The 18,861-nt window shown below is 37.5% G+C and overlaps 1 protein-coding gene across 4 annotated transcripts in view; it reads left to right on the forward strand.

Moving 5' to 3' along the window:
- Rbm25 (RNA binding motif protein 25) overlaps window positions 1-18,861 on the forward strand; it is a 47,722-nt gene that overhangs the window by 23,194 nt on the left and 5,667 nt on the right. For all 4 annotated transcript variants that reach the window (XM_051148751.1, XM_051148776.1, XM_051148759.1 and 1 more), the window contains 11 exons: window positions 1,902-2,087; window positions 2,882-2,935; window positions 3,158-3,241; window positions 6,492-6,772; window positions 10,486-10,708; window positions 10,824-10,913; window positions 13,804-13,877; window positions 14,853-15,003; window positions 15,619-15,943; window positions 16,319-16,593; window positions 18,183-18,281. In XM_051148751.1, coding sequence (XP_051004708.1) covers window positions 1,902-2,087; window positions 2,882-2,935; window positions 3,158-3,241; window positions 6,492-6,772; window positions 10,486-10,708; window positions 10,824-10,913; window positions 13,804-13,877; window positions 14,853-15,003; window positions 15,619-15,943; window positions 16,319-16,593; window positions 18,183-18,281 — 1,842 coding nt within the window. The remainder of the gene's footprint in view (window positions 1-1,901; window positions 2,088-2,881; window positions 2,936-3,157; window positions 3,242-6,491; window positions 6,773-10,485; window positions 10,709-10,823; window positions 10,914-13,803; window positions 13,878-14,852; window positions 15,004-15,618; window positions 15,944-16,318; window positions 16,594-18,182; window positions 18,282-18,861) is intronic.

Genomic DNA, 18,861 nt, shown 5'->3' on the forward strand with positions numbered 1-18,861 from the left:
TTTTGTTACCTGAAAATATACTTAGTATATATTCACCATGAAAATTGCTATTTTAGGAAAAATACATGTATAATTTTAGTTTAGTAAAAATGGCTTTGTATGTGCAGCTTTTCATGTTTTTCTTTGTCGTCGTTGTTGTTATTATTATTATTAATTTTTGTTTTTGTTTTTGTTTTTCGAGACAGTTTCTCTGTGTAGCCTTGGCTGTCCTGGACTTATTTTGTAGACCAGGCTGGCCTTGAACTCACCGGGATCCACCTGCCTCTGCCTCCCCGAGTGCTGGGACTAAAGGCGTGCGCCACCACTGCCCGGCTTCTTTGTCATTATTTTTTCCCATGTTTTGAGTAAAAAGGTCAGTTGAAAGGGAGGGGAAAAACAATAGTTTTCAGGTCATAGTATAAATACTATTTTCAGTTTTAACTGAATTCCATATCTAGGGGCTTTCAAGCTTGATGAGAAGTTACAATAACATGTTAGTAGACTTTTTTTTCTTAAAGTAGATTTTTTCCCCCCCTGAGAGACAGATGTATGTTTGCTTGCTTGTTTTGAGATAAGGTCCCCGTATTTAAGGGATGCTTGCTTAGTGATTACCATCATGCCTGCTGAAGGTTATTTTTGTTATCACTGCTGGCTTTGAGTAAAGGTTAAATTTTTTACCATTCATCTGTGGCCTTTGCAGATTCATAGATTTATCCTGTTTTTGGTTTTTCGAGACAGGGTTTCTCTGTGTAGCCTGATTTATCCTGTTTTTTAGGTCTTTGTATCTAGTTAGAAGGAAAGGGAAAGTCATGTAATCCAGCTGCCCACAAATTCCAAATTTTATCTTTGCCTCTACAGTGCTGGGAATACAGACATCAACCACCATTGGCCAATCAGAAATTTCCACCCCCCCACCCCTCACCCCCCCATCCCCTTCTCTCTCTTTTTCCAAGAGAGAGTAGCATTGGTTGTCCTGGACTCAACTTTGTAGTCCAGGCTGTCCTTTAATTCACAGAGATCTGCCTGCCTCTGTCTCCTGAGAGCTGGGATTAAAGGTGTGCGCCACCATGCCCGGCCAGAAATTACTGCTAAATGATGATTATTAGAGTATAATACTGCTTTGGAGAAACATTAAACAAGTTGTATGTGTATGGGGCTGATTAATTCTTGTTCTACTCTTTTTGAGACAGGGTTTCTCTGTATAGTCCCGGAACTTGCTCTGTAGACCAGGGTTGTCTGGGATCTGCTTGGCTTTCCCTCCTTCTGGCGTTAAAGGCATGCACCACCATTCCTAGCTAGGGTTTGATTGATTCTTAACAGTATTGCATGTGCAAGTCAGGGAAAGACGTGTATATGGCATATAGAGCATATAGTGTATGGTGGAAACATGGTTTTACTCTGTAGCGCTAGTTGTTTTGGACCCATATACAGATAAGTCTGGCTTTGAACTCAGGGATCCAGTGGCCTGTATCCTAGGAGCTGGGATTCAAAGTGTACCTTCCTTGCTGGCAAGATATATGGTTATTATAAGCATCATTTGCTGTACCATAAAAATTGTAGTAGCTGGCTGGTGCGATGGCTTTTTAGGTAAAGGAACTTTGCCGCCACACTTGATCACCTAAGTTTGATTCCTGAGATTCATGTGGTGAAAGGAGAGAACCAACATCCTCTTGATTTCCACATGTATGCCATAGTGCACACACATTCACATGTACAAATAAATAGTTTGGTTTTATTTTTAGGATTATAAAGTATGTAGAAGCATATGTGGGGAAAGAAGCCATCATTTGCAGCATATAACCTTTCTGATTTTTACGTTTTGTAGATAAAGCTATCTAGTATTTTATCTTTGTTTAATTCAGCCTATTCATACTCTTTGGAGTAATTTTTTCCTGTTTTCCCCAAATTGTCTTGGTTTTAAGAATGCCAGACCAGAAACTGTCACTAATGATGACGAAGAAGCCTTAGATGAAGAAACAAAGAGAAGAGACCAGATGATTAAAGGGGCTATTGAAGTTTTAATACGTGAATACTCTAGTGAGCTAAATGCCCCCTCACAAGAGTCTGACTCTCACCCCAGGAAGAAGAAGAAAGAAAAGAAAGAGGACGTATGTGTTCTGACAATATAGTCATTTCTATAACTTACTTTTCTGGAAAACTATAGTATTTTTTTTTAGAAACTTAAGGATTGTCTGCATCATCAAAAATGCTACTAAATATACATATTGGCTTTTAAGACATAGTGATAAGTTATATTATTTTGAGTTTTGGTGGTTTTTAGAGTAGTTTTTCTTTGGCCAGGTATGTTTGGTCTTAAAAGGGGAGTCTTGGTCTTACTGGGAATACTAATTTATAAAGTTAGTCAGGTATTAGGTAAAATTGAAAATTTCTTCCTCCATTGATGTTGAATAAGAATAATAACTAATAATAATTGTGAGGGTAAGTTACAGAAACACTGTTCTTTAGCAAGAACTATCAGCAAATCTTTCTGTAAGGTAGACACATTTATTTTATTACATATAAAGGCGTATTTTATGTATGAGTGCTCTATCTGCATGTACACCTGCATGACAGAAGAGGGCGTTAGATCACTTTATAGATGGTTATGAGCCATCATGTGGTTGCTGGGAATTGAACTTAGGACCTTGGAAGAGCTAACAGTGCTCTTAACCTCTGAGCTACCTCTCCAGCCCCAGTCCTGGTATCTTGAGGATCATTTTCCCTGTCTGCTCCAGTATGTGATGGGTGATAGAGGAGGAATTTAAAGAAACCATTTTTACTATAATTTAAGATCAATAAAATATCACAAGTAGCGTGTTGTTTCCAGTGTAAATGCATAATCAGTTGAGTTACAGCATACTGTGAACTGTTGTTAAAAAAATCTTTGTGGGTTTCTCTGCAGATTTTCCGTAGATTTCCAGTGGCCCCACTGATACCTTACCCACTCATCACCAAGGTTCGTCTGAACTGTAGGCTTTGATCTTATGTGTATGCTGATGGTCGCCAGATTTGTCATTTTTATTATCATCATCATATAAAATAGAACATTAGATTTTGATGCCAAGTTGGTGATTTTACTTAGTTGTATTTATAGTATTGCTCAAAATACTGAATCATTATATTTTATATTAATATATGTAAATCCCTTATTTATTCCTTTTTGTTTCCTTAATTTTAGGAGGATATAAATGCAATAGAAATGGAAGAAGACAAAAGAGATTTGATATCCCGAGAGATCAGCAAATTCAGAGACACACATAAGGTAGTATTCTTGTTTTTTCACTTGATACCAATCTAGACTTTTTACAGAATCCAAAGCAAACAGACAAGAAAATCACCTTTACATTAGAGTATAGTTTATTGCCTTTGATAGGCTTAATTAATACTGAAGTAGAAACAAAAGAACAGACGACTACGACCATATTTAAAAAGTGGTCACAGCTAATTTTTCTCAGTCACTGCCTACAGTCATCTCACTTTAATATAAACAAAAGTTAATTCATAGGTTGCAACATGAACGTCAAGGTCAGATTAAACTATATTCAGGGGGCATCAGGATAACATACATGTAGTTTAGCTTATTTTTGTGGGCAGTTCTTTAAACTTAGGAAAAAAAAAGAGCTGAGATAAATTTAAGATTTATATTTGTGTGGATTTACGTTTGACTGGGGGAGATTTTAAAAAGTAGGTCAGTGATTACCAGACTTACCAAATTATAGATGCATGGAAGAACTGTAAATTCCCATAAAGCTAATCTATTCATTGACCCCCACCATTATGATAGAGATCATATGGTGACTAATGCAAGATGAAACTCTCAGCTTGGAAAGTAACAAGGAATAGGATGTAAGTATGAGCTTCTGTTTTTTATTATATTTATGGATGCCCCCTCAGAAAAATATGCAAAGGGGTAACTGGCTTGGAAATGGGTATTTGTATATAGTAAATCCCACTCACGAGTTTTGCCTATTTAAAGCTTCTCTCAATGACAGTGCATCTGTGAGTGTTCGCTGGTATTGAAGGTGGTGCTTTCGGGTGGTGAAATAAAGTGCATGAGATGTATTTTAATGTTAGAGGTAATAAGATATTATTGGTTCAGACTAGACCGAGAGGTACATAACATAACTCAGTGGTGTTAAGTGTTCATTCTTTCTATTGAATCTTACTTTTTTTTCCTCATTGCTTTCAAAATCCCAAGTTGACAATGCTGATGAGTCAATGCTGCTGAACACTTAATGTCCAGATGCCCAACTATAGTTCTCAAGTAGTGCTTTTTCAGGAATTAAATGTGTTTAAAAGCACAAATGTAACTCCCAGAATTTGAGAGTTACAGTGGTGGTCTGTGGAACGACATTGTAGAATATTTCTATGTATGTTCACTATTCCAATTCAAGGCTGAGTAAGCTTAAAAATGGTATACAGTTGTGTGTGTGGTTTACCCCTTCTGTTTTTATTTATTTGTTTTAAACTCTGTCATGTTATTGGGAATGAAGTTCGTAAAAATGTAATTCATAAGATACTACTTCAGCATTCTAAGGATTTGTCAGACATTTTACTGCCTTAGTATTATATAGATGGGAATGGTCTGAATTTCCAAAATGTGATTTAGAAATCAGTCAAAACAAAAAAATAAAAACCATTTTTCTTTGGGTGGTGTGGTTATGGGATATTTGAATTCTTAGCAATAAAAAATGAGCTCAGTGAACCTTTGCATGTTTTGGTATGAGTTTATTAAATAACCACAGACTGTCAGGGTATCAGCGTGGCAGGGGGCGTCCATTTACAGCACGGATGAGTCTGAAGAGAGAATAAGGTAAGATTTTTTTTAAAAACTCTTTCCTTTTCTCTTCAACTTTGTTTTAAGGAGTCACTTGTTTCTTTAATCTTTCTTAAAACATACGCTATATCTGCTTGTGTACATACACATAGTGCATATATAACTTCTTAGAAAGCATTTAGTATGGACTAGATTTTCTCACTTTTGCTTATATAGAACAACTAAGCTTTTTAAAACAATGAACTTTGAAAGAAATTGTTTTTACATCAGAGAAAAGGTAGCATATTAAACAACAGGGATTAAATAATTGAGGGCTTTGACAAAAGAAATTAAAAATCTGTAAGTATATATTATCTTCGAAATAAATTTCTTAAGTGTATAACATTGAGGTAAGTTTTATTTAGTCTAGTTTCATTTTAAAAATAAAATTTAAATTCCATTAAGAATGTTTCAGAAATTAGATTTTATCCCTGTAATAGCTTTCAGTTTCTGACCTCTCTCTCCATGTCTCCTATCTTCCCCTTCTAATTTCAATGTATTCAGTATTGGCTCTGCCTGTATGCTAATTTAGTTCAGCCGCTGAATATATTAATGCCTCATACACTAGCTTTTCTTTCAAAATCCTCTATCAGTTCTTTGGTCCGTGAGCAAGAGAAAAAGTATCTAACAGGTAAGACTGCTTTTTAAAGTTTTAAATGCTTTACATGACTGAGAAAAAGAAAATGCACAGTTTGTTGTTGTAGTTTAAATTTCATTTCAGTGAAATTAAACATGGGACTTCAGGGATAAATGTGTTTTGTTTTTGTTTTACTTGTTTGGGGTTTTTGTTATGTTTTCTTTTTTCCCCTTCTTAGTTTGTATAGAAATCTTGTGGTACACTGGTAATCTTTCAGGATACACATTGGTTTGACTGTTAATTGGTTTATTGTGAACCGTGTACTTGCTCTTCCTCCCAGAAACATAGCTTATAGGCAAGGTTAATCCAGTGTTGGCGATCCATGTCCTAGCACAACATCTGTAAGTTAATACAAGATCCTTGCAAGGATGGATTTATCATTGTAAATATATTTTTTATTGTGTTACAGGCATAATGGTGGGCATAACTATACTGCTTTTAACTACTTAAATTAAAATACTGTAATTATGTACATGTTGCTTGAAGTGATTGGTTTTCAAAGTTTCTGTATTTGGTGTACTATCTGTTTTGTAATGATGGGAATACATGCTTCCATGGTTACAAAAAAAGGTCTTGACTAAATTCAGCTTCTGTTCCTATTGGAGGGTGGTCAACCTAGAGGGCAGAAGATTGTTGTTACCATGACTTGACTCTCTTTCACTACATTTAAGTAGTGAAAAGTCTTGGGTTATAAATACTTTCATAGTTCCCACTGACTTGAAGATAACCATAAAGGGCAGAATTAAGCTTTAGCTTAATCGATTGTCTTTCTGGAACTTACTAGGAATCATAACATTCTTTTATATATAGTCAGTGGTCAGCTTTCTAAACACAGTTTTTCCCACTCAAGATTAGACATTCCTGGTTTGTGTAGAATATATGGTTGTACAAGAAATCTAGCCTTGTGATAGCTTCACTTTAATTTGTCAAATAAAGCCACAAGTGTTTAAAGTCCTGGTGGTTTGATGCTTTTCTTACCAGTATTGGGCATTGCGCCGGGGAGAGTCTGAATACTGGAGCCACAGAACTAACTCTAAAAGTACTTTTATTGGTTTCTAGAAACTGGAAGAAGAGAAAGGCAAAAAAGAAAAAGAAAGACAGGAAATTGAGAAAGAACGGAGAGAAAGAGAGAGGGAACGTGAAAGGGAACGAGAAAGGCGAGAACGGGAACGAGAAAGGGAAAGAGAACGTGAACGAGAAAAAGAAAAAGAACGGGAGCGGGAACGAGAACGGGATAGGGACCGTGACCGCACAAAAGAGAGAGACCGAGACCGAGAGAGAGAACGGGACCGGGATCGAGAAAGGAGCTCAGATCGAAATAAAGATCGGAGTCGATCAAGGTAATACTTTGTACAATCCATTTGCTTCTGATAGCTTAATTGATTTACAAGATTGCCTTTGTGTAACCATTTTCATTCAAGTGATACATTTTTCCATAGCTTGGCATAATAGCATCATCAGTGAAAGTAGCAATTTTATTTTTGTTTTAATGTTTTTGAGCCAGCGTCTTGTCTTTCTGTGTAGCCTTAGCTGTCCTAGACCTCCCTTGGTAGACCATAATGGCCTCAACTCACAGAGATCTGCCTGCCTCTGCCTCTGAGTGCTGGGATTAAAGGCTCGCACCACAACTGCCACCACACCAAAAACATTTTAATCTGGCATTGGTTGGGCATGCCCATAATCCCACCAGTACAAATAAGGGTGAGGCAAAAGGATGAATTTACAACTAGTCTAGGTTACATTGTAAATTCCTAGCTAACCTGATATATAGTGAGCTCATCTCAAAAAGAAAATAATAGGGCTAGAGAAATATCTTAGCAGTTAAGAACACTTGCTATTCTTGCAGAAAAGAGCCAGGTTCAGTATCCAGAACCAGTATGGTGATTCAGAACTATAGTTCAGGTGATCTTATGCATGGAGCATGTATATATACATGTAGGCAAAAACACACATGAAATGGAAATAATGTGCTGAGTGTGGTGGTGCACATCTTTAATCCCAGCACTCAAGTGTTGGAAACAAGAGAATCTCTTGCAGCTCCAGGCCAGCCTAGCCGCCTTGCACCACTACGCCCAACTTAGGATGTCTTTTTATTGCAAAATTTTGTAATTTATTTGTAATATTTAGAGAAATAAATGAAATAAGAAAACAGTGGGGGCTGGAGAGATGGCTCAGAGGTTAAGGGCACTGACTGCTCTTCCAGAGGTCCTGAGTTCAATTCCCAGCAACCACATGGTGGCTCACAACCATCTATAATGTGACCTGATGCCGTCTTCTGGCTTGCAGGTTTACATGCAGCCAGAGCACTGTATGCATAATAAATAAATAAATCTTAAAAAAAAAAAAAAAAAAAAAAGAAGAACAGTAATTAAAAATATAGAAAAACTTAACCGTTTCAATCTTCTTTCAAAGTACTTGGCATGTTGCAATGTAGTTTAAAGGGGGAAGGCTCACTTTGATACCTGTCTTAGAGTTACTGATGAGATAAAACACCATGGGAAGGAATGAGTTTATTTCAGTTTACTGTTCTATATCACAGTCCATCATACAAGGAGTCAATAACAGTCACTAGACAGTTGGTGAAGCAGGTACCATGACTGAAGATTGTAGCCTGTGCAGGAATGACACTGTCTGTAGTGAGCTGCGCCCTTCCACAGCAATTTTTTAAAAAATTTATTTAATTTTATTCCATGTGCACCAGTGTGAGAGTATCAGATCCTCTGGAACTGGAGGTACAGACAGCTGTGAGCTGCCATGTGGGTGCCAGGAACCAAACCTAGGTCCTTTGGAAGAGCAGACAGTGTCCCCAACCACGGAGCCATATTTCTAGCCTCCTGCACAGCAATTTGTAATCAAGACAATCTTTGCAGATCTGATGGAAGCATTTTTCAATATTTTCTTTTCCCAGATATTTCTAGGTTTGTGTCATGTTGACAAAAACCAACCAGCACAATATTGATGGGATTGCATGCACACTTAGTACGTGTGATCTCAGCTCTTTCTCTTGCTTGATGTAGCTCTTAATGAGAATTTGGCATTCTATGAAATCAAACAGTTTTCTTTTCAAAAATGTCCTTTAAAGCCAGGCCTAGTGGTGCATACCTGTAATCCCAGTAGATTGGAGGCAAATGCAGGCATATCTCTGAGTTTAAGCCTGGTCTCTAGCAAGTTCTAGGCCAGTTAAGACTGCACAAGTTAAAATGCTCATCAAGGCATGTTGTCTAATAAATGCTCATGGTCACTGGGCCAACATTCTGCTGTATTTTGCAGTGTAGGTGTTTTATTTTTTTAATTTTTAAAGATTTACTTTTGTTATGTATGTACATTTGTCAATATGCATGCAAATGCAGAACCCTCAAAGGCTAGATCCTTTGGAGCTGAAATTATAGGCAGTTGTGAGTTGTCTGATGTGAGTACCAGGATCTAAACTGGTTCTCTGTAAGAGTAGCAAGTGTTCTTGACTGTGCAGTGATTTTTCTTTTTAGTCCTTACAGTGTAGTTTCATTCTGAATTAAATATTCAATTCGTTCATGTGGTTTTGGGAAGGAGGGAAGTCTGGACTTTAGTCTAGGTAGGTGGACCTTGAACCCCTGATTCTCCTATTTCAGCTTTGTAAGTGGCTGGGATTATAGGTATGACCCACCTATTATTTCTTTGTTTTTAATTTTCTTATTTATAAGGTTTATCTAGTGTGTAGGTTGGGACGTTTAAGAATGTGCTAACAGAGCATGACAAAAATCAAATGTGCTGACTTCAGAAACTTTGAGTGCTTTTGATGCACATAGGATGCCAAAATTTTCTTTTTGTCTACATGTTTGACAACAATATATTCCATACTCGCTAGAGAGGTAGGTAACCTTTTTAAAACAACAAAACTTTCAGTGACAATCATATTGCCCAGCCCCACCCCTATCTCTGTGTGATTTTGTGTGTGTGTGTGCTCTATAGTGCCTTTTCAAAGGTTTTATTTAATTTTATATATTTTTACATATTTGTTTGTTTGTTTGTTTTGTTTTTTGAAACAGGGTTTCTCTGTGTAGTCTTGGCTGTCCTGGACTCCTTTTGTAGATCAGGCTGACCTCGGAACTCACAGAGATTTGCTTGCTTCTGCTTCCCTGAGTGCTAGGATTGCAGGCATGGACCACCATACCTAGCTTTATTTATATATTTATAAGTTTTATCCATTTTTATGTGCATTGATATTTTGCCTGCAAAGATGTGCCAGATCCTCTGGAATTGAAGTTATAGACAGACAGTTTTAAGCTGCCATGGGGGTGCTGGGGGATTGAACCTGAGTCCACTGGAAGAGCAGCCAATGTTCTAAACCATTGGGCCATCTCTCTAGCCCCCTGGATTAACTTTTTAACATGCTTGTTAGTCTTTTACATTCCATTTGGGTGTGAGGAATATACCCCATCCTTTTTATTATTTGATTTTTAATTAAAAAAAAAAAAAAAAAAAAACCAACCAAACAAAGGCAGGGTCTTACTATGTATCTCTGGTGGCTAGAAACTCCTACTTAGAAGACCAGGATGGCCGCAAACTCATAGAGCTCAGCATGTACTGCTTTCCAGACATTGGAATTGGAAGTGTGTACCACCATGCCTAACAATATTCTCTTGCATAAAATTGTGTGCTTAAAAAAAAAAGTTGTGTGTTTAAGTATCTGATTAGCCAGGGCTAGTAACTTTTCAGGATTTTATGTAATCTTACATTGAGTTTTATGTTTCTTTTGTTATATGTGAATAATTATTAGCATTGATTTCAGAATGCAGCTTAGATCTTGTAGTTAGAATTAACATCTGTTGCTTTTGTTTAATTCCAACATTGGGATTAAAATGCAAGGCCTTGTTCATTTTAGAAAAAGTGTTTTACTTGAATCATTCCCTAGTCTGTGTCACTTTGAGTATACAGAAATATACAATGTCCAAAAAAATTGATACTAAATTCTGACTTGTGGCTTATAATGTTTATAATATATATTACAGTTTCCCTTGGTCCCTAAAGAAAAAGAATAGAATCATATGATAAATTCAATGTTCTATTTCCATAGAGAAAAAAGCAGAGATCGTGAAAGGGAACGGGAGAGGGAAAGAGAGCGAGAGCGAGAACGGGAACGAGAAAGAGAACGAGAGCGAGAGAGAGAAAGAGAGAGAGAACGGGAGCGTGAAAGAGAGAAAGACAAGAAAAGAGACAGAGAAGAGGATGAAGAAGATGCATACGAACGAAGAAAACTTGAAAGGAAACTGCGAGAGAAAGAGGCTGCGTATCAAGAGGTAAACTGAGGAAGAGCCCTTTCTCAGAGTGCACGGTGCACTTACATATAGTAGGGTTAGGCACGCTTCACGCAATCCTGTGCGAAGTATTAAAGCTTTGAAACTTTTTTTTTAGCGCCTTAAGAATTGGGAAATCAGAGAACGAAAGAAAACTAGGGAATATGAGAAAGAGGCGGAAAGAGAGGAAGAAAGAAGAAGAGAAATGGTGAGATTTTTAATTTTAAAAGGTGTATTCTCAAGTAAAAACATTCAATTTTACTGTCAAGCAGAAAACTATAAATGAAATACGACAAGTTCGCAGCTAATAATTTCTCCTTTGTTTGTAGCTCTTGCTGTTCTGGAATCCATAATGTAGACCAGGCTAGTCTCAAACTCTTAGATATGGTCTGGATTTCTTTTTTGAAATAACTTTGAGATAGACTGAGTACATATCTCTTCCTACTTTTCAAAATTTGCTGCCTGATACTGAATATTTTCATGGTATAAATCTACCCTGGTGGGTTATAGAAACTTTGATAAAGATTCTAAAAGCTTGTTGAATTGGGAGAGTGTCCTGCAGCCATAACCCTAAAGTTAAGAGTTCAGTCCCCAGCAGTTACTCAGTTGAGAGGGAAAACTGATGTCCACAAGTTGTATGCTGACCTCTACATGTGTCATGTGACATCCATAGGCACATGCACAAACAGCTGTGGAATAATTGTTTGACTAGTCAGTGCATTTGTTTCGTATTCTTTGGGGAGAATGTTGTTTGTGTTTATTTGGGGGCAGGGATGTTGAGACAGGGCTTCACTGAGTAGCTCTGGCTGTCCTGAAGCTCACTCTGTATCAAGCTGGCTTCAAACTCAAGAGATCCACCTGTTTCTTCCTCCCAAGTGCTGAAATGAGAGGTGTAGGACACCATTTGACTTGTTTTTTGTTTTAAGGTTTATTTATTTTTATTTTAGGTGCATTAGTGTTTTCTCTGCATATATGTATGCATCAGGGTGCCAGATCCACTGGAACTAGAGGCAGTTGTGAACTGCCATGTGGGTGCTGGGAGCTGAACCTACATCCTCTAGAAGAGCAGCCAAGAGCTCTTAAGCACTCAGCTATCTGTCCAGTCTCTCTTGGCAGTGTTTTTGGTTGATTGTTTCTCTGTGCAGACCTTTGGCTGTTCCAGGCTGGCTTGTAACTCAACAGAGATCCGCCTTCCGAGTGCTAGGATTAAAGGTGTGCACCACCATGCCTGGCTCTTGGCAGTGTTTTAAGCAGAAGTATTTAGTTAGCACTTACCATATTCTCTTTACATTGTCATACGATTACATTAGTTTCATTTACACTGATGAGTGTTAAAGCAGGAACCATCTGGCATATTTGGGGAGTGTAGTGATAAAAGTTGCTTCAACAGTGTGTTCTGTAGGGCCCAGTTGTGTAGCTCATGACTTTAACCCCAACACTCTAGGCAGAAGCAGGCAGGCAGATGTCTTGAGTTTCATTCATGCCACCCTAGTCTACATACTAAGTTCCAGGACAACTAGGTCCACATAGTGAGACCCTATCTTAAAAAACCAACAAACCAAAAAATATGTTGTGTCTGTCAGAATAGGAAGTTTATTTTATCTTTAGTTTCTATATTATTCATTCAAAAACTCTTCAAGATGAAAACAGAGTGAGACAGGGAGTTCTTTAACTAACCAAAGGGTATATATAGCAACTAGATAATATATATTCCCTGAATCATAGATCCTTCTTATCAATACAATTATTAAACCAAATTTATTTGAGCAAATTAAAGTAGAATGAAAGTATCCATTAGGAATTTCATTTGTTATCCTTAATGAGACAATTGAAAGAGAATTATAGTGAGTGATAGATTTAGAATCAGATGTTAAGGCAGAAATCAATATCTCCTTTTCATATAGATACAAATCTATTAATAGTGTTTTGATATAAGCCATAGTAAATACATGCAGGTTTTAAATATAGCAGTTGGATCTTATGTTCCCAAAATAAGATTTTGTGTATCTTCAAGGTTTATTAACCATCATGTTAAAGACGATGAGAGTTCTGGACAGAAGATGGTTTTTCCCAAGTCGCAGCTTTACCTTTGTTACAACATTTAAACATTATTTAAATCTAGATCTTGCATTATACTTAATGAAATTTAAGATTCTTTTATCTATCATATGCATGTAATAAGTAGCACTGTTTTGCTTCACAGTGTGTTTAGGTTTTATTGGGAAAGAACATTTTGGGAATTATATTCAGAGATATTTATTTAACATACCATGCACATGGATTTTTTGTATGTTTTGTTTTTGTTTTTTCAAGACAGGGTTTCTTTGTGTAGCCCTGGCTGTCCTGAACTTTGTAGACCAGGCTGGCCTCGAACTCACAGCGAACCATCTGCCTCTGCCTCCTGAGTGCTGGGATTAAAGGCGTGCTCAACCATGCCCTTGAAGTTTTGCCTTTGTGTACACCTTCACCACAGAAGAAGGCACCAGATCTCTTTTACAGATGATTATGAGTTACCATGTGGTTGTTGATAATTGAACTCAGGAGTTTTAGAAAAGCAGCCAGTGCTCTTAACCTCTGATCCATTTCTCTAGCCCATATGTGGATGTTTTTCATGTCTCAGATATGTCCTTAAGACAACTTGTTTAAAAGTTTAATATGAAGTCGGTCATGGTGGTGCACGCCTTTAATCCCAGCACTTGAGAGGCAGAGGCAGGCGGATCTCTGCAAGGTCTACAAGTCGAGGACAGACAAGCCCACACAGAGAAACCTTGTTTCAAAAACACCAAAAGAACATAGTCTGCTGTGATACTCATATGTGACGTAAATGAAAAGCATTTTTATTTTATTTTATTTCATGAACTTTGGTATGAGGGTGTCAGATCCCTTGTAACTGGAATTACAGATAGTTGTGATCTGCACTGTGAATGCTGAGATTTGAACCCAGGTCCTTTGGAAGAATAGACAGTGCTCCAGCCCCGAGAAGTATAAATTTTAAGTGCTATGATTTGGTGAAAATATTTTGCTAAGAAAGGGGAAGGAAGTAATCTGATTCTTACCTGAGTTTTTTCTTTTATACTTTCTCCTTCATTTCTGCAAAGGCTAAAGAGGCTAAACGACTAAAAGAATTCCTAGAAGATTATGATGATGATAGAGATGACCCGAAGTACTATAGGTAAGCAAGCGCGAACTGATAGGCTGTTCGTAACTATGCAGGTATCAAGTGTGCTCGTCTGTTAGATTCAGTAGTCCCATGTTTTAGAGGGAAGCCTATGATTGAGGTTCATTTTAAATTTTTTATTTTTTATTTTTTTTTTTAAGATTTATTTTATTTATTGCATATGAGTGCTTTATCTGTGGAAGAGGGTATCAGATCACATTATAGATGGTTGTGAGCAACCTTGTGGTTGCTGGGAATTGAACTCAGGACCTCTGGAAGAGCAGGCAGTGCTCTTAACCACTGAGCCATCTCCAGCCCCTGAGGTTCATTTTTATAGCAAGTTATAGCTAACACATTTTAACTATTTACGTTGTCCAGGAATTTGTCTTTAAGTGTTTTTTGTAAGTGTCCCATCTGATCCCCACCTACCATCTCTTCATATTGATAGAACTGTAAAACTGTGGGTTGAACCACTTGATCTTTAACTGGATGATACATTTTACTATATAGTCCAGGCTGGCCTTGAACTTACAGCTGCATGCCTCGGCCTTTTGGTTGCTGGGATTAGTGTCATTCACAGTTCTCCCAGTTGTTGTGGTGGGACAGTGAAACTCATACACATTACACATTCACTCTGTATTATCTGAGTTACACCTTCACCCCAAAGTGTATTAGGAATTCTTACGTTGTCTTACCTTACCATCTGAAGAATTACAAATTAAGTGTTGATGGTTCATTGTGGAATAAGCACAAAGCACCTGTCTTTCCCTTGAAAGTCATTTTGGCTTTTTGATATAGTAGTGTGTTTTTTCAGATTAAAATGAAAACTCAATACTTGATACACATTAATGTAGACAGCACATTGTCTTGGGTATTCAGCCAAGGTTAGCATTGATTTATGTGGTTTCTAGTACTGAGAAAAGGCATTATTGAACATTTTAGGTACTAGGGAATGATCTGATTACTAAATGAATCCTATTAACTTTGCAGAGGTAGTGCTCTTCAGAAACGGTTGCGTGATAGAGAAAAAGAAATGGAAGCTGATGAACGAGACAGGAAGAGAGAGAAGGAAGAACTAGAGGAAATCAGACAACGTTTACTGGCGGAAGGACATCCAGATCCAGATGCAGAGCTCCAGAGGGTGAGATATCATAGCATGTGAAGTAATTTGTTTTAATTTAGATTATCATTTAAAAGTCAGTTATGATATATTTTAGTGATACACAACATCTTTGGGACTTGTTGCTAATATTTGGAAGGTTATTATTAGTATTTCTGTAATTCTAGTTCAGAAATTATAAAGCTCAATTGAATTCAAACTTTGTGTATGTGTGTTTAAGGGAAGCCAGAAGTCAGTCTCATGGACCTATATATCCCACAGGAGCAATCCACCTTGGTTTATCTGAGACAGTCTCAGGGTTAATGCTCTTCTGGAAGAGCAACAAGTGCTTTTAACCTGAGGCATCTCTCCTGCTCCTAGTACTCAGTTGTTTGTTTTGGCTTTTTGAGACAGGTTTCTCTGTGTAGCCTTGGTTGTCCTAGACTCGCTTTATAACCGGGTTGGCCTCGAACTCACGAGATCTTCCTGCTTCTGCCTCCCGAGCGCTAAGATTAAAGGCGTGCGCCACCCTGGTTTCCAGCATTGAGCCTGTTAGTTAAGTAAATCTTTTTATCCATGGTTTGACATAATGTGAAAAAGAGAATTTATGGTAGTAGTGTTTTCTAAAGTTAAATCAGATTGATCTTTTGCTTGCAGATGGAACAAGAGGCTGAGAGGCGCAGACAGCCTCAAATAAAGCAAGAGCCAGAATCAGAGGAAGAAGAAGAAGAAAAGCAAGAAAAAGAAGAAAAACGAGAGGAGCCTGTGGAAGAGGAAGAAGAACCAGAGCAAAAGCCATGTCTCAAACCTACTCTGAGACCCATCAGCTCTGCTCCATCTGTGTCCTCTGCCAGTGGCAATGCAACACCCAACACTCCTGGGGATGAGTCTCCTTGTGGTATTATTATTCCTCATGAAAACTCACCAGATCAACAACAGCCTGAGGAGCATAGGCCAAAAATAGGACTAAGTCTTAAACTGGGTATGTTTGCTGTGCCTTCCTTTTTTCGTCCTTCCTCCCATGTCCCAATAACACTGAGTTTAAGGACAAAAACCAATTCATATATACATAGTTCTTTGGCAGGTAGATAGTAAAGCATTCAACAACGCCTTTCTAGCTCACGATTGTTTCCATAGCTCTACTAGTGCTCCTATACCTCCAGCTGCCTCGAATTCTGAGAAGAAGTGAAAAGTTAAATTTTCTAGCACTTGTGAGTAGAGAGTTACTTTTTTACAGTTGGGATCTTTGTCGGAAAATTGTGGAAGTATATTTTTGCACTTTTTGAGGGATGATGGGCTGTCAGATTTAGCATTTAGAAATGTTGGTTTTGTACTAAGATGGTGTTTTTAACTATAGGTGCTTCCAATAGTCCTGGCCAACCTAATTCTGTGAAGAGAAAGAAACTACCTGTAGATAGTGTCTTTAACAAATTTGAGGATGAAGACAGTGATGATGTGCCCCGAAAACGGAAACTGGTTCCTTTGGATTATGGTGAAGATGATAAAAATGCCACCAAAGGCACCGTAAACACTGAAGAAAAGCGCAAGCACATTAAAAGTCTCATTGAGAAAATTCCCACAGCCAAACCTGAGCTCTTTGCTTATCCTTTGGATTGGTCTATTGTCGATTCCGTGAGTAGCACATTGCATGTTGCAGCATTTGCGCTGGTTTTCAATGTGATGTGGTCTTACTTGATTTTAGTGATAACAAACAGGTTGAAATAATCTCTTTGTCATGCTGAATCTTGTCACTAAGGAGATGCCATGACAGGTTTGTTGTTTTCCAGACAGGGCTTCTCTGTGTAGTCCTTGCTTTCCTACAACTCACTCTAGACCAGGCTGGCCTTGAATTCAAGAGATTCCCCTTCCTCTTTCTCACCAAGTGCTGGAATTATAGGCGTGTACCACTGTGTCAGACTGGGAGATGCTTTTGTATCACTGAGATAATTTCTCCCTCCAAAATCCTCCATAAAAATCATTTTATTGTAATAAACTCACTAAGAAAAATGCCACATGACTAGATTAAGACAGCCACTCAAGCACTTGTCCAATCTTAAACTCTATACATTTAATAAATTTGTAAATAGAAGAATTGTGATGCCATAAAGTCTTGCTTAGGGTTTTATTCTTTCACTGTCAGATACTTTTTTTTTAAATTTTCTTCGAGACAGAGTTTCCCTGTGATCGCCCCCCTGGCTGCCCTGGACTCATTTTGTGGACCAGGCTGTCCTCAAACTCAGAAACATTTACCTGCCATTGCCTCCCGAGTTCTGGGATTAAAGGCATGCGCCACCATGCCTGGCCTTAAAATTCATTTAAATTATATTTTATGTGCATTGGTGTGGGGGCAAAGGTGTCAGATTACTTGGAACTGGATTACAGACAGTTGTCAGCTGCCATATGGGTGCTAGGAATTGAACTCAGGTCCTTCGGGACAGCAGACAGTGCTCTTAACCTCTGAGCCGTCTCTCCAGCCCCTTTTTTATCTTCTTTTTTATTTTTATGTTCTTATCCATCACATACAAAATAATAAAAGCAAAAATGCTGTATAGTTGAAATTAGAAAAACAATTAGCTTTATATCTCTCCCTTTATAATATATATTCTTTTTTTTCGTACATTCTTTCCTTCATTACTTAATAACTATCTTTTTCTAAGTCCTCTCTTTAAATGTTCCTCACATTCTACAGCTTAATAGTGTTTACACATGTACTAAGCTACATGACACATGTGGATTTTTTTTTTTTTTTTTTTGCTGTTTGCGTGCCCACACACAATGCATTCATTTTTCAGCAAATTTCATTTTATATTTCTTTATATAGCTTTTATATGTGTGTCAGATCTCATTGTCCTTTCATCAGTTCATCCATATCTTGGTTGGTTCCCCATTCTTGTAGTGAATAGAGCAGCAAAACCATGGAAGTTCAGATGTTTCTGTGGTACAGTATAGAGTGGGTGCAGTACACCCACAGGTATATCCCATATGTAGAATACTGGGTCATATGGTAGTTATGTTTATTTGTTTATTTTTGAGGCAGTATCTCAAAATGTAATGCAACTGGCCTTCAACTCACAGAGGTCTGCTTGCCTCTCTCTTCTGAGTCTGTGCCCCTATACTTGATTTTTTTTTTTTTTTTTTTTAATCTTAAAAATTGTGAATTTTGTGTGACTGTAAGAAAAAAGTTTTAATTCATTCATTTTCAACCGGGCTTCATTTTGCAGATACTGATGGAACGCAGAATCAGGCCATGGATAAATAAGAAGATCATAGAATACATAGGTGAAGAAGAAGCTACACTAGTTGACTTTGTTTGTTCTAAGGTTGGTCTTTTCCCTTCCTCCATTCCCAGCATTATTTTAGACCCTTCCTAAAATATAAAAAGTTCCTCAGCGTACATGATAATTTAGTTTTAATTAAGTGACCTGATGTTTAAAAGAAACCTACCTCATGTCAGTCTCATCATGCCACAGCTTTAGTTCAGAGTCAGGGAGGACAGAATTGCTATCTGTTGTCAATTACATTTTCTCTTCTTTTCTATTGTCTTGGGTTTGAATTTGGCAGAGATAGAAATTCCTCAATTGATTTGTCAGTCACCCATCTTTAGAATAGTCCTGTCATTCATAGTGTTTTGTATGTACTAACTGATTAGAGTTCTAGGCAGACATAGTGTTTCTGTTTTATGTAACTTTTCCCTCTTTTAACCTTGTGACAATCTTAGGGTATACAAGTCAATGTTGTTATCCTTACTATATTTATATATGAATTAATTGAGGCTTATGAAAAGATGTCTCTTAACCATTATTGTAGGAAATATAACAATATTTTAAATCCTATGGACTTTTTTTTGTTTTGGAGTCAGTTTCATATAGCACAGGACGACCTTGATCTTGCCTCTATTTT

The sequence above is a fragment of the Acomys russatus genome, chromosome 1, assembly GCF_903995435.1.
Source record: "Acomys russatus chromosome 1, mAcoRus1.1, whole genome shotgun sequence".
Lineage (NCBI taxonomy): Eukaryota > Metazoa > Chordata > Mammalia > Rodentia > Muridae > Acomys > Acomys russatus.